This window comes from Microcaecilia unicolor, chromosome 12, assembly GCF_901765095.1.
Source record: "Microcaecilia unicolor chromosome 12, aMicUni1.1, whole genome shotgun sequence".
NCBI classification, from domain to species: domain Eukaryota; kingdom Metazoa; phylum Chordata; class Amphibia; order Gymnophiona; family Siphonopidae; genus Microcaecilia; species Microcaecilia unicolor.
In genome coordinates, this window is record NC_044042.1 from 20,303,908 (window position 1) to 20,319,293 (window position 15,386).

The 15,386-nt window shown below is 44.2% G+C and overlaps 1 protein-coding gene across 1 annotated transcript; it reads left to right on the top strand.

Moving 5' to 3' along the window:
- The first annotated feature begins 674 nt into the window (after positions 1-674).
- Positions 675-11,585, top strand: LOC115482045 (colipase-like). Its single transcript, XM_030221596.1, has 3 exons — positions 675-876; positions 8,319-8,441; positions 11,008-11,585. The coding sequence occupies exons 1-3, from the start codon at positions 793-795 to the stop codon at positions 11,137-11,139; spliced, it is 339 nt and encodes a 112-aa protein (XP_030077456.1). The 5' UTR covers positions 675-792; the 3' UTR covers positions 11,140-11,585.
- The last annotated feature ends 3,801 nt before the right edge of the window (positions 11,586-15,386 follow it).

Consider the following 15,386-nt stretch of genomic DNA (forward strand, 5'->3'; position numbering starts at 1 on the left):
AGCATATCCATCTCCTTTTGATGGTATACAGCTTTTTTTCCCCACAATAGTGCAAAGCTCCCATACCTTGTGATATACAGAGACACAGGAGACGGACTTAAAATCATTGAGGTGACCGTATAATATATGCTTAAATTATAAAATACTATTAACTAGTGTGTATGGAAAACCGAGACTTATAACCACTTATATATTAGGTGAAAAGGACCTCTTATAGCCACGTGCATAAACTTTCATAGCCAAACAGCTTATCAAAAAGTCTGCTTTAGAAAACATACATCATCATTGTTTCTTGGCTTTAGTTGTAGCCCAGAGGCGTAGCTAGGTGGGGTGCAAGGGGAGCAGTTGCTCCCCTAAACAGATTTTGACAAAAAAAATGGCGTCTATGCGGATCAGTTCTTCAGCTTCACACTGACGCCTATTTTACAAAAGGTCTGCTTCCCCTGACATCAACCCCTGGCTATGCTTCTGTTGTAGCCCATTGGCAATGTCTACTCCCCCCGCCCCCCCCCCCCCACCCTAGAAGTCTAGGGAAAGGGCTGCACTTTTCTATAAATCTTAGGTAGGATAAATTTCCAGTGTGCTAGGGGTTACTGTCTCATGCTAGCACATCTCCACTCCCATGAAACTTAATACTTATTAATGGACTGGCAGATATGTACTTATGCAATTGGACAAGCTCAGGTCATCAGCCACTGAAGATTAGATATTTAAGTTCATAGCATCAACTGGGAAACGCAGTGCAGAGACTCGGAGCGAGAGGAGAGTGAGTGCAACAAATCGCAGCCCACCATGAGAAGCGCAATCCTCCTGCTGCTGTTTATCCTTGCTGTAACCTTTGCAGCCCCTCAGCATACAGGACTGGTGATACACCTGGTAAAAGACAGGGCCATTTGTTAAATCATATCTCTTCGGCAGAAAATGTCACTTTCTGTGAGGCAGATGTAGGAATCAGTACTGGTCTCTTATTCTTTTAAACTATGTATCTGACTTCAGTTTCTCCATGAAATGGGGTCCTTTCTTCCAAAGCAGACTCCCCTACTTTAGAAAGACAAATTAGTTCTGCTTTGAAACACCCGTAGTTAGTGCCTGAATATAACTTGCTTAGACATGAACTAAATCTAAAATCCCTTTCCTATTTTCATTCTATTGTATTACATTTATGAATTGCTTTTTTTTCAAATCTAAGTGATGTACATTTGCTGATGACACTATGGAACTGGGCTTTAATCCTGGGTTTGATTCCCACTGCAGCTCCCTGTGTCCTTGGACAAGTCACATAACCATTGCCCCAGGTACAACAATTAAGATTGATCATAGGAGCCAACTCGGTGGCTGCTGTGGGTGCTTGAGCACCCCCAATATTGAATAAATTCCTTGTATGTGTCCAGGGAGGGGTGATCTCCACTGGGGGTAGCACCCCCAAAAATTTTAAAAAGGTGGCTCCTATGAAGATTGTGACCCCCCCTGGTAGCTTTTCAAAGTTGTTAAATCTCAAGAGATTTGTGAAAACTTGCAAGAGGACCCTGCGAGACTGGGCATCCAGCAAGTACAAAGTGATGCATGTGAGAAAGAGGAACCCAAACTATAGCGACATGATGCAAGGTTCCACATTAGAAGTCACTATCTAAGAAAAGGATCTAGGTGTTATCATTGATGATGCGTTGAAACCCACTGCTCAGTGTGCAGTGGTGGCTAAGAAAGCAAATAGAATGTTAGGAATTATTAGGAAAGGAATGGAAAACAAAAATGAGAATGTTATAAAGCCTTTGTATCGCTCCATGGTGCAACTGCACCTCGAATACTATGTGCAATTTTGGTCACCGCATCTCAAAGAAAATATAGCAGAATTAGAAAAGGTACAGCAAAGGGTGATGAAAATGATAAAGAGGATGGGACAACTTCCCTATGAGGAAAGGCTAAAGAGGCTAGGGCTCTTTAGCTTGGAGAAGAGACGGCTGAGGGGAGATATGATAGAGGTCTATAAAATATTGAGTGGAGTGGAATCGGTAGGCATGAATTGCTTTTTTAGTCTTTCCAAAAATACTAGGACTAAGGGGCATGCAATGGAGCTGCTAAGTAGTACATTTAAAAAAAAATCAGAGAAAATATTTCTTCACTCAATATGTAATTAAACTAGAATTCTTTGCCAGAGAATGTGGTAAAAACAGTTAGCTTAGCAGGGTTTACAAAAGGTTTGGCTGTCTACTCATGGACCTGCCATGCTTGTAAGTACTGTTGATTCTTTTACTAAGAGTTTGGATGGAACTAAACAAGAATTTGCAGCTCATATACAGGAATCCTACTATATAAATGAAGAGTGACAGATGTGCCGCGCATACGCAGCTGCAACTGTTCTGCGCATGCGCGGCACGTCACACATCTCTTCCGACGTGCCGTGCATCCTGGGCGGGGGCTCGGCCATCGCACCGACTACCCTCTCCTGACAGCCGGTAGTCGTTCGTTGGTTTTCGCCGAGGAGCGAAGAACTCAGCAAACAATAAAGGCGGCGTGGCGGTGAAAGCCAAACTCCCCCCCCCCACACAGCATATTAGCAGCACCCCTCCCCCTACCTTTCCCGAAACAGCGTGGTCAGATGGGATTGCATTTTTCGTTAATGAAAGGTAGGGATGTTGACGCTCCGGGGCCGTGCAGGGGGAACAGCTGCGGCTTTGCACAGCTCTCTTCTCCCAGGTTGGAGTTGGCAAATGTGTGCAGCCTGCTGCTTTCCTCTCACCGACGTACGGGGGTGGCAGTAGCTTGGTTTTTGTATTTTTCCCCCCTGGTGCTTACAGTGGAACAGCTCCCCCTTCCCACTCCCAGAACTGGAGAGGCTGTAGGCAGCAGCAGTGGTTCTCTCTCCTTATACTTGCTCCTGTCAGCCCTCTGATTTTTGCCTTTAGCTCTGCAGCTATGAAGGCATGCTGTTCCTTTCAGCTGCTCCAAGCGATTGAAATGAGAAGTATGCCTGCAACACTAAAGATGAAGTCGTAGGGCTGAGAGGAGCATGTATAAGAAGAGAAAGAACATGGACTGGGGGGGGGGGGGGGGGAGGAGAAGTGAGGGTTCAGGAGTGAACAGAGAGAAAGAAAGGGGACCACGGGGAGGGGTAGGGATTCAGGAGAGCAGGAAAAATTGCTGGTAGAAGGAGGGCAGAGAGAGAGAGAGAGAGAGAGAGAGAGAGAGAGAGAGAGAGAGATGTTTGAGAGGGACAGATGCTGAAAATAGGGGATGAAAAACACAAGGGAGACTGTGGTCATGGAGTGGAAGGGAGAAATGATGATCATGGAGGGGAAGTAAAGGGAAAAGAGGAGAAAACAGGAGGAGACTGTGAACGGGAAGGGGAGAAATGGTGCCCATGGAGGGGAAGGGACCTGGAGAGAAGAAAGCCAGGAGGAGATGGTCATACACACTCACACTCTCTCTCTGAAATCACTCTCACACTCTCTCTTTCAGACAGGCGCGCACACACACACACTTTCTCTGTCTCTCTCTCTCACACACACTCACTCTCTCTCTCTCTCTCTCACACACACTCACTCTCTCACACACTCACTCTCTCTGAACTCACTCTCACACTCTCTCTCTTTCAGACAGGCGCACACACTCACACAAAATATTACAACAATAAGGGAATTACATTTCACAAATAAAAAATGTTGCCCGTTTTAATGGGCTTAACGGCTTGCATTAACATATAAGAATTGATGGTAACTCATCTTGAAGATTAGCAAAAAATCTTCCCACAGGGACTCCTACCAGCTCTCTGTCACACACATACACACTCTCTCTCTCTCTCTCTCTCTCTCTGAACTCACTCTCACACTCTCTCTTTCAGACAGACACGCCCACACACACACTTTCTCTCTCTCTCTCTCTCTCACACACACACAGAAAAAATTTGAACAATAAAGGAAATGGGAAATCTCATAAGTCTAACAATAACAAGGTTCAAATTCTGAAGGCTCTAATGCTGTTTACACAAAGAACATAATATATAAAACTATACTATACACATTAACTGACATTATGTTCATCAACTTTTAAATTACATTTCAGAAATAAAAAACCTTACCCGTTTTGCTATTTCATTACATACAACAGAAATTTTGCCCGTTGTAACGGGCTTTATGGCTTGTTTGAGAAATAATGAAATCAGCTCAAGAAGTTACAGAAATGATAATTAAGGATAAATTAGCTACGCATCAGCAATGAGAGCAATTGGAAAATTTTAACCGCTGGCTCAATTTACGTTTATTGAATTTTTCTAATCCCTTGGGGTTGTCTCCAGTGAATGTCTTTCAAAGATACCTTATAGAAACTTTAAAATTGACGCCTGAGACTATTCCTCCTGTGAATAAGATTTACTTCTTGCCTTCTAAAGCGCCAGATGGGAAGGAACAAGGGCAAGGAGTTAAAGGAAACAAAAATGGTGAATTAGATATATCTGAGATACTTGAATCGTCTTTATCTGAAGATATTGAAAGAGCTACATTATTAATTTCTTTCACGTGTGAGCAGGATTTAAATGCTGTATTAAGACTGTTTTCCGCAATTCACAAGTTGTATTTTATGGAAAACAAATTTGGATGTATCCTGATGTTACTAGACAAACTCACGTTCGTAGAAAAATGATTCTATCCATGAAGCAAGAAGCTTTGTCCCTTGGTACAACTTTTCTTGCAAATGTATGGTTAAATATTTAGGGGCAAAATAAGTATTTTATGAGAGCTTTTATTGATTTAAACAAGATAACTAAATGACATTAATATCAGTCTGCTGTCCCTCTAATTTTTCTGATGCTTGGACTTTGAGATGTTTTCTCTTTTGAGTTGTTAAAGGGAATATTTGGGCCTGTTCATGTTAAAGCCTATAGTTTTGATATTTTTCCTGTATAATGGAGCTCCTTATCCTTATGTGGTAACTCCCCCAGCACTTTGGGGCTCATTTGCAAAAGAAAATAGTCTAAAAAGTGGCATAAAGCAGCATCTGGACATTTTTCTCACCAAAACGTCCAAATCAGTATTTTTGAAACCAGGAGTGGACTGACAATGCTCTGGGCCCTCCTTGGGCAGTGCCTGTCCACCCCCATCCATATACTGTTGCCCCCCCCCCCCCACACTAGTGTACCCTCCCCAGTCCTACATTGAAGGGCCCTGGTGGTATAGTGGCCTCTTTGGGGGCAGGAAAGAGCCCCACTTTTTCCTAAACGGTGGATTTTCCCAAGTCCATCCTAATAATGGCTTATGAACTTTTCTTGCAGGAAATTATCCAAACCTTTCTTTTTTTAAATTCTTTATTTATAACTTTCATCAAAATTTTTACAAGTATTACACTTGAACAAGAGCCTTGGATAAGTTATATTCAGGTACTACAACAATAAACATACAAGAAACAATCAAATTAGGAAAAACATAAATCTTCCTTAGACCACGTGGAGGAGCGTTTTCAATATGACGTCTAAGTCTGACTTTGAACATTTTGCTCAAAACATCCAGAATCCGCATAGCAAAGCGTTGTTTTTTTTTTTTTTAATGGCCACTTGCTAGATGTTTTTTGTGCTCTGTGCATTTATTTTTTTGATCCATTTTCAAATAAAAAACGTCCAAGTGAAAAATGCACCAAATCAAGCCATTGAGATGGAGGAGGAGCCAGCGGTAGACTGGCCACACAGACATCCCAGCAGAGCAGTGGGGCATTCTAGGGGACACTGCAGTGAGCTTCACCTAAAAGCTCTCAGGTACACATCTCACCGTTACTCCCTTGTATCGTATAGCGAGCCTTCCAAAACCCACCAACAACTTACTGTACCCAACTGTACACCACTACAATGGCCCTTACGGCTGCAGGTGTAACTTATATGTGAATAGAGTAGGTTTTTGAGGCCTCACGCATGAGTAACAGTTAGAGTGGATTATGGGCTTGGGTCCCCTTCTTCATAGTGGACTACACTGACCACTAGGCTGCTCCGGGACCCTGCTCTAATAGGAATGGCTATAACATTTGAGGTTGTCATAGAGGCTGGTATGTACTGTTTCTTTTACATTTTGTGGGGAGTGAGAGGGTAATGGTGACCACTGGGGGAGTAAGGGGGGGGGGTCATTCTAGTGGTCACTGATCATTTAGGGCACTGTTTTGGGTCATAGTCATTATTAAAAAAAGGTCCAGTTCAAAACATCTTAGTTTTAGTCCTGAATGTTTTTGTTTTGTTCCATTATGGCTGAAAAACATCCAGGTCTTAGGAACACCCAAATCCTGCCCTTGAAATTTGGACACACTACAGATGAACTGCATAGAAAAATGTCTGGAAAATGGGTTTCGAACAGGGGCAGACTGACCATTTGGGCAACTGTGAGGGGGCCCCGAGGCTCTGACTGGTTGCCTGTCATCGTTGCTGCAGCACACTACAACCCTCCCCCTTCCCATGGTCCTACTTTGAAGGGCCGTAGAGGTCTAGTGGCCTCTGCATGGGGGGGGGCAGTTCGGACGTCGCAGCACGTTGTACTTGCAGGACGCTCCTGCACGTACAACTTGCTGCGACGTCAGACTCCGAACTGGATTCAACAGCTTTCAACAGCAGCACAGCCACAGAGGACGAAGAAGAACTTTAAAGACCTCGGGTCGGCTGGTGGGGGTTGTGGTCCCTCGCCAGCTGAAGAAATATTTTTAAAGCCAGGGGCAGGTGGAAGCAGACCTCGGCTGGCGGGGGTTGGGGTCCCCCGCCAGTAAAGGTAAGCAACGGCAGCGGGGGAGGGTTGACGGCGGTAGGGGGGTCCAGGGCGAAATCTGTGGGGGCCCAGGCCCTGTACAGACCGTAGAAGTCTGCCCAGCACTAGCCCTGCCTCCCAACCACCAGCCCCGCCTCCCTCCACCAGCTTTGCCACCCAATCTCGGTTAAGCTTCTGAGGATCCATTCCTTCTGAACAGGATTCCTTTATGTTTATCCCACGCATGTTTGAATTCCATTACCATTTTAATCTCCACCACCTCCTGTGGGAGGGCATTCCCACCACTCTCTCGTGTGAAAAAAAATACTTCCTGACATTTTTCTTGAGTCTGCTCCCCTTCAATCTCATTTCATGTCCTCTAAGGGATGGAAAACAAAAATGAGGATATTATAATGCCACTGTATCGGTCCATGGTGCGACCGCACCTAGAGTATTGTGTTCAATTCTGGTCACCACACCTCAAAAAAGATATAGTGGAATTAGAAAAGGTGCAGAGAAAGGCGACAAAGATGATTAAGGGGATGGGGCAATTTTCCTATGAGGAAAGGTTAAAGCGGCTGGGGCTCTTTAGCTTGGAGAAAAGGCGACTGAGGAGTGATATGATAGAGATATATAAAATAATGAGTGGAGTGGAAAAGATAGATATGGAGCGTCTGTTTACGCTTTCCAAAAATACTAAGGGGGCATGCGATGAAGCTGGAGTGCAGTAAGTTTAAAACAAATAAAAGAAAAATTTTCTTTACTCAGCGCGTAATGTGGTTAAGGTAGTTTAGCATAGCAGAGTTTAAGAAAGGTTTGGACGGCTTCCTAAAGGAAAAGGCCATAGATTGTTATTAAATGGACGTAGGGAAAAATCCACTACTCCTGGGACAAGCAGTCCAAAATGCTTTGCTCCATGGATCTTGTCGGGTGATTGTGACCTGGATTGGCCACTGTCGGCGACAGGGTGCTGGGCTAGATGGACCTTTGGTCTGTCCCAGTGTGGCGATGCTTATGTCATATGACTCATATGCCTTGTTTCTGTCTTTTTCTGTCTGACACAGGAATTATTTTAAAAAATGGGTAGACTGACATATAAGAACATAAGATGTTGTAGTGAGTGAGACCAAAAATCCATCAAGGCCAACATCCATCTGACAGTGGCACTGGCAAGATTCCAAAGAACAGGTCCAAGATTTGCTCAAATTCAAGGAAAATACTGGAAAAGAAAATAAGATGATACCTTTTTTATTGGACATAACTTAATACATTTCTTGATTAGCTTTCGAAGGTTGCCCTTCTTCCTCAGATCGAAAGCTAATCAAGAAATGTATTAAGTTATGTCCAATAAAAAAGGTATCATCTTATTTTCTTTTCCATGTTTGTTTGATTTCTATTGATAAGGAAAATACTGAAATTTTAAAATAAACAAATGTTTTTAGGAGGTTTGTGACTACAGAGGTCACACATGTATGAAGAAGAGAATCTGACGCCTACGGAAGTCTGAATGTGTTACATAGGCCTAGAGTATATATAGCCAGTTTTTCTTGTACACTGTAAAATCGTCTGTCATTTTAGGCAAAGGCAAATAATTTTGTGTTTATTTTCCAGGAAAACGGGGAGCCTTGCCTCAACAGTATTCAGTGTGACAGCAAATGCTGTCACAGGCGCAATAGTTTAACTCACGCTCGTTGTGCTCCAAAGGCTGCTGAATCCCAGGAATGTTCACCCTATGTACGTATCATTCTCAGCTGAGGGCTGCATCTTCCATGCTGTCCAGTGAGTCTGGAGTTCTCAGAGCATACGCAGCCAGTCCGGTTTTCATATTTGCACAGTAACCCCCAGACTTTATATAAGGGGCCCAGAGTTGCACATGCAATTTAATTAATGAGCCAATTAGCGCTAATAATTGGCGTAAATTGGCAACAATTTGGATTTGCACACACACATCTTGCTATGCACTATTCTTTAAAGATGCGCGTGCAAATCTTTTAGCGTGTAACTGAAAAAGAGGTGTGGCCATTGGAGGGGCATTCACTAAAGAAGCACGCAGTATTACGGAATTCAGGGGATTTGATGCTTGATTTGTGCGCGAGGATTTACACCCAGTTTCAGTTGGTGTATATCCTCTGAGCGCAGATCCCAGCGCTGCTTTATAAACTGTGCCCACTTGGACTGCTGTTTTATAGAATAGCACTCAGTGTGCATTTTAATTGGTGCTCAGATTTGGGTACTATGTACTAATCTAGTCCTAAATGTGCAAATGAGATTTGATGCACTGCCTCCATTGTATTCAAATCTTTTTTTTTCTAGATTAAGCTTTTGATTTTCACAAACAGAGGTGCCAAAAAACAAATAAAAATACAATGTAACATAGATATAGCGCAGGCACCCTTCAGAATGCATTATGCCAAACATACACACAACCTTTGAAAATAGTTATACCCTGAGAAAACACATGCCCTATACTGCACATACCCACTAGAATATATATATTTTTAAATAGCAATTTTTCAAGACTCACTTATACCCTGGGTCTAACAAATCCAATACATAATCTCTTTTAACAAAGACCAAAATTGAAACCTTTTTATATTTCAACTTATTGACAAAACCAATCCAATGGAGGCCAAATCCCAAATCTTTCTAAAAACTACAAAACTCCGCCTCTTAACTGCAGCAGTTTCTTCCTACTTCCTAGTGAGCCACAGTATTTACCAAACATTTATAGACAAGACTGTATTGTGTTTCCATTCAGGCAATATAGACCGTATAGCTATGTCCATAGTTTAGCCTGCTCCTTACTTAGGGGTCCTTTTACCAAGCTGTTGGAAAAAGGGCCCTGCGCAAGCGGTGGGGACTGTTTTTCCCCACACGCCAGGGCCCTTTTTACCGCAGCGTGTAAAAAGCTCCCAGACAAACAAGGCCGTGTGGTAAGAGAACTCTTACCGTGTGGCCATGCAGCACGGAACCCTTACCACCACCCACTGAGGTGACGACGATAAGGGCTCTCACAGTAACCTGGTGGTAACTGGGCAGCGCACAGCAATGCCTGATTACAACTCAGTTACCGCTGCGCAAGCCATTTGCGGGACTTTTCTTTTTCCCCTGGAAATAGCGCGTGCTTGGGGCAGAACTATTGCTGGCAGTCGCATTGAGCCGGCAGTAGGCCCGATTTAGCCTTCAGTAAGCCCGCTTTGGGCTTGCCAACGCTTTGCAAAAGACCCCTTCTTAGGCTGTCCTGAAAACCTGACTGGCTGAGTACCGTATTTTTCGGACTATAAGACGCACCGGACCATAAGACGCACCTAGGTTTTAGAGGAGGGAAATAGGAAAAAAAAAATTTTCCTTTTTCCCTCCTCTAAAACCTAGGTGCTCCGGTGCGTCTTGTCCGAGTTTTGGACCTCCGTCCCGTACTTACACGATTCCATGTTCCCTGGTGGTCTAGTGACATCGGGGCAGGAAAGAGCCCCCTCTTTCCTGCCCATCGCGCTGCACTCCGTGCTCCTCAATGCTTTCTGACGGTCTCGGCGAGATTCAAAATGGCCGCCGAGAATCTCAGCGGCCATTTTGAATCTCGCCGAGACCGTCAGAAAGCATTGAGGAGCACGGAGTGCAGCGCGATGGGCAGGAAAGAGGGGGCTCTTTCCTGCCCCGATGTCACTAGACCACCAGGGAACATGGAATCGTGTAAGTACGGGACGGAGGTCCAAAAACGCTACCTTCGGACTATAAGACGCACCCCCCATTTTCCTCCCAAATTTTGGGGGAAAAAAGTGCGTCTTATAGTCCGAAAAATACGGTATGTTCCAAGGACTGGTTCAGAAAGAACTTGAGCTCCTGATTGTCCTTCCTTGTCGCTACTGGGAACTCCAGTTTCAAATTGCATAGAGGCTATTAGTAAACATGCAAATGAGGGCAGCGGCAGTGGCCAGAGTGCAAGTCAGACATTTGTAGGTCCTTGAGCAGAGTAATATTCCTATTCGGAGTCTTATGAAAGTAGCAGTAGGGCCTGTGTTAATGGATCGCCTTGAACCATTCTTTGTCATGATATACATTTTCCATTTGCTATGGTGTCCTCTATCATACCAGCCAGCTACTCTTGTTTTGGGAAATATGAATGTGGCCTATAAAAATTAAATTATCATTGGAGTAGCCTGGGTATATTTTCATTTCTGATTTCATGGTTTCATACTAAGGCCTCTGGAGGTTTTGGTACAACCCACAGCCCCCCAGAATCTGTTCAAGACTGTATTTCCCCATTTGTGCTTCCTTTGACTCAATATTTGTGTCCCTGCAGCATCTCAACGGGGTGTATTACAAGTGTACCTGTGAGAGAGGTCTGACGTGCGAGGTTGGCAGATCCATTGTGGGCTCTATCACCAACAGCAACTTTGGCATCTGTGTGGACCCGAATGACAATGTTCAGTGAGACCAGAGATCCCCGTTACTAATTCTTTGCAAATCTCAGAATGATAAGCTGTATGTCGCCTGTCAAAATGCACTTCCCAAACTTCTTTTCACACACTTATTGCAGACATGAATTCACACACTGTAGCACTTCATATATATATTTTTACTTTTATCCATTTGTGTATGCAAATATATCTTCACTGTCAAATCCATGATCTTTCCACTCACTCAATGACTATTTCTGTGCCCTTAAGATAGTTCTTCACAAAATAGTGCTACCATCGTCACCCAGTGAAATCCCATTGATGGGACCCTCCTGCCATCCCATTGCCCTTCTGTCATGTATACTCTGAGCCCAGCACCTCTCCACATGTTCACACTAGCTGCACTCACATGAGTCCCACTGGGCCTCTGATCTTGTGTTGTCATTGTCATTGTGTTTAGATAAAGTTACAGTGAATCAGTTTTAAGTCTCTCATGATGCTGTTTCTGTGATTGTTGGGGTGGTAGGTGTGATGGGAGTTTAGAGTCATAAGTACATAAGTAATGCCACACTGGGAAAAGACCAAGGGTCCATCGAGCCCAGCATCATATCCACGACAGCGGCCAATCCAGGCCAAGGGCACCTGGCAACAGGGGCGTAGCCAGACAGCAGATTTTGGGTGGGCCTAGGCAAGAAGTGGGTGGGCACCAAGTGTTCTCCCCCTCCCACCAAAAAATGATCTCAGCTGGTGGGAAAATGCTTCTCTCCACCTTGGCAGTCTGCAGCAGGAATGTGCTGAAAACTGAGCATGCGCAATTGCCAGTGTCATGGAGAGTAGCATTTTCATTACCATCAGGGGGAACTCTTCAGCTGCTGGAGCTTGGGATCCCCAACAGCTACCGCTAAACATGTGCTACTGTTGGGTGGGCCTGAGCCCTAATCTTTGTAGTGCTATTTTTAGAGAACCTGCCTTTAGCACTTGTTGCTATGTTTTGATGCTTTTTTTTCATAATTTGGATTGGGGCCAATATTCAAATCAATTTAACCGGCCAGAAATGGCTCCTGGCCAATTAACTCACCTGTTCAGGGCTAACGGCTACTTTTCAGCAGCACTTAACTGGTTAGTTCCACTGAAAATGACCAGTTAGTGCTCAAACAGTCTGAGGGCAGAGTTGGCACTTGGCTCGCTAAATGCCAATATTCAGTCCTTGACTGGCCACGGTCGCTGCAGATATATGACCGCATAATAGTCAGTGGTGCCCCGGAGCTGGTTAAGTGCTGAATATCGCACTTAACCGGCTATGGTGTAGCCGGCTTTGAATTTCCGGGCCTCACACGGATGGCTGCTGTTTGAATATCTTTGTTATATTTTGATTTTGAGATTTACACACCTTTTCTTAACCAAATTGTGTTCCTAATTCTGCTTACATTGGTGTATATATATATATATATATATATATATATTAAAAAATCTTATGCACGTTTGCCTGTTTTCTCTTCCTTATTTTGTCGTAGTAACATACCTATGTAAATACGGTTAAAAGGAAAGCAATCCCAGGTTAACAGAACCAAAAATCTCTCCATAACTACCTCTGAGGATTTCATGCCTGCTACTGTGCAGAAATAAAGGTCAAATAAAAATATATGTATAGAAATGTGATACAGCTCTTGGCTTAACCTGTTGTGTTTCTTGGCTAGTTTCTGGGATCCGGTACGCCCTCTCTCCAGGCAGAATGGAGAAACACCCTCATTTATTCCTGTGTTACTGAGATTCCAAAGTCTTTAAGATGTGGTCCTAGAACTTAGAGGGAATTGATTTGTTTGGGGGTTTTTTATCTTAAATTTGGGTTTGATTCAAACTCTTCTCTTGGTGATTCAGGAAATACAAAGCCTCCTGCCATGGCAGCTCAATACAGTCCACTCCATCTTGCCCATCCACCCAATCCTTACTCTTAATTAAAACCAGCAATGTACAATGTGCCACAAATAATATTTGTCTGAATAAATCTCTTAACGAGCCAGGATTACAAAGAAGGTAAGACCTGTTTCTTCCTCCATCTCTCTCACCTTCCCCTCTGTCCTCCAAAGCATGGATTAGATCAACACAAGCTTAACAGGTGACCAGGTATTAATGCGCGCTCTAGAAGCTTCCCTTCTGATAATAAGCTTTCCCATCCACGTGATCATCACCCCCTGCAGGGCTTTCCAAACTCAGAGCCAGACACAAGGCCCAGTGCTGACATGGAGGCCACCAAGAGAGAAAGAGGCAGAGCTTTCCCTATAGCCTCATCCTTTCATAAGTCTCTGGGATACCTACAAGGATTAAATGAAAAGTAATTCCTCCAGCTCCATAGTGTATCAATAGATGACAGCACTGACATGCTACACATGTTCCCTTGTTCTTCAAAATCTCTTCCTTCACTTCTGTTGGCTAGATGTGTCTGTGTGAAGATGAGGCTGTTTCACTATTGCTTGTGAAATGGAAGCATGTGGTGAGTACTTGGTGGTGTGATTTAAACAACCTGCCATCATAGAATTTCTGTTTTTGGAGTCCCTTCAATTGAAATTCACTGCTATATATGCAGGTTGTTTATGTTGATTTGAGTACTGTGTGTGTGTAGCTGGACCAAAAAATGTAAGAATTGTGGATCGGGAAGGGCTGATTTGTGTGATTAAAATGAAGTGGATGGCCATAGGCGCCCCGTATAAGAGGCTTGCCAACCATGACCTTCCCCTGCCTCCCCTGTCAGTACCTACTGCCACCCCCCGCCCTGGAATTCGGGGCACAAACAAAAAGAAATTGTATCTTGCTCTCCCTGCTCACTTCTTTTCTTACCTGGCCACCTGCTTGACTCGCTACCTCCCTAGGGGCTCCTTCCCCAGTGGTTGTGAGCACTGAAAGAAGAAGAAGAAGAAGAAGAAAAGAGCTGTCACTATAGAGCCCTGTGCTGCAACATTCACTCTCAGGCTCACAGCCAGGCTCTGCCAGAACAGCAGAGTGGGCAGATGGGAAAAATTTTCCCCACCCCAAATTGGCCCTAAACCAGCCCAAAACCCACCCAAAGTCAAACCCCGCCTCCAACGTCACCGCCCCACCCCCAATATCACCGCCCCGCCCCCTGACATCACCTACGATGTCGTTAGCCCCACCCCTGACACCACCTCTGATGTCAACCCCGCCCCTGATGTCAACCCTACCCCGGAAAAGCTTCTATTGGACCAAATTGGACCAATAGAAGCCCCGGAAAAGCTTCTATTGGACCAAATTGGACCAATAGAAGCCCCCGAAAAAAGCGCAAACCCCGCACAGCTGCAACGAAAAAGAAGCCCAATTTCCTGCAGCCCGCAGCCCACCCATCTGGCAACACTGCAGAACAGCAGCAGGAAGTGTGTCACAGTGGGAATTTCTGGCAGAACCGGCTGTGAGCCTGTGAGTGAATGTTGCAGCACAGGGCTCTATAGTGACAGCTCTTTCTTTCAGTGCTCAGAATTGCTGGGGAAAGAACTGTGGCTTTGAACCGGGGGAGGGGGAGGGGCTGGCTGCAGTTTTCAAGCTGGGGCGGGCCATGGGAGGTGGGGGACCCCAAGGAGGTTAGATTGAGGACACCTGCGAAGATGTGATTTCATGTGCCCTAATGTTATCAATAGAAATCAAGCAAAATAAAACATGGAAAAGAAAATAAGATGATACCTTTTTTATTGGACATAACTTAATACATTTCTTGCTTAGCTTTCGAAGGTCGCCCTTCTTCCTCAGATCGGAAATAAGCAAATGTGCTAGCTGACAGTGTATATAAGTGAAAACATTCAAGCATTACTATGACAGTCTGACAGGGTGGGAGGATGGGGGTATCAAAGCATATCATTGATATTCTAACAGGATGGGTGTGGATAGGTGAGGGGTGGGGTGATCAACAGAGAAATACAGCTTTATGGTTTATAATGGGCTAGGAACCCCAGATCCTTGTTAAGTCCTTTCTGTTGGGTGTTAAAATATTCAATCATTCTGACTTCAAAGGTCTTACGTTCTTGTATGGTTTTAAAGTTACCTTCCAGTATTCTCACTGTGAAATCACTGGTACAGTGACGAAGAAGGGCAACCTTCGAAAGCTAATCAAGAAATGTATTAAGTTATGTCCAATAAAAAAGGTATCATCTTATTTTCTTTTCCATGTTTTATTTTGTTTGATTTCTATTGATAACCTTAAGAGTGGACTAACACGGCTACCACACTCCTCTACTTAAGATGTGCCCTAATGAAAGGTGAGTTTAATTTTGCTTCC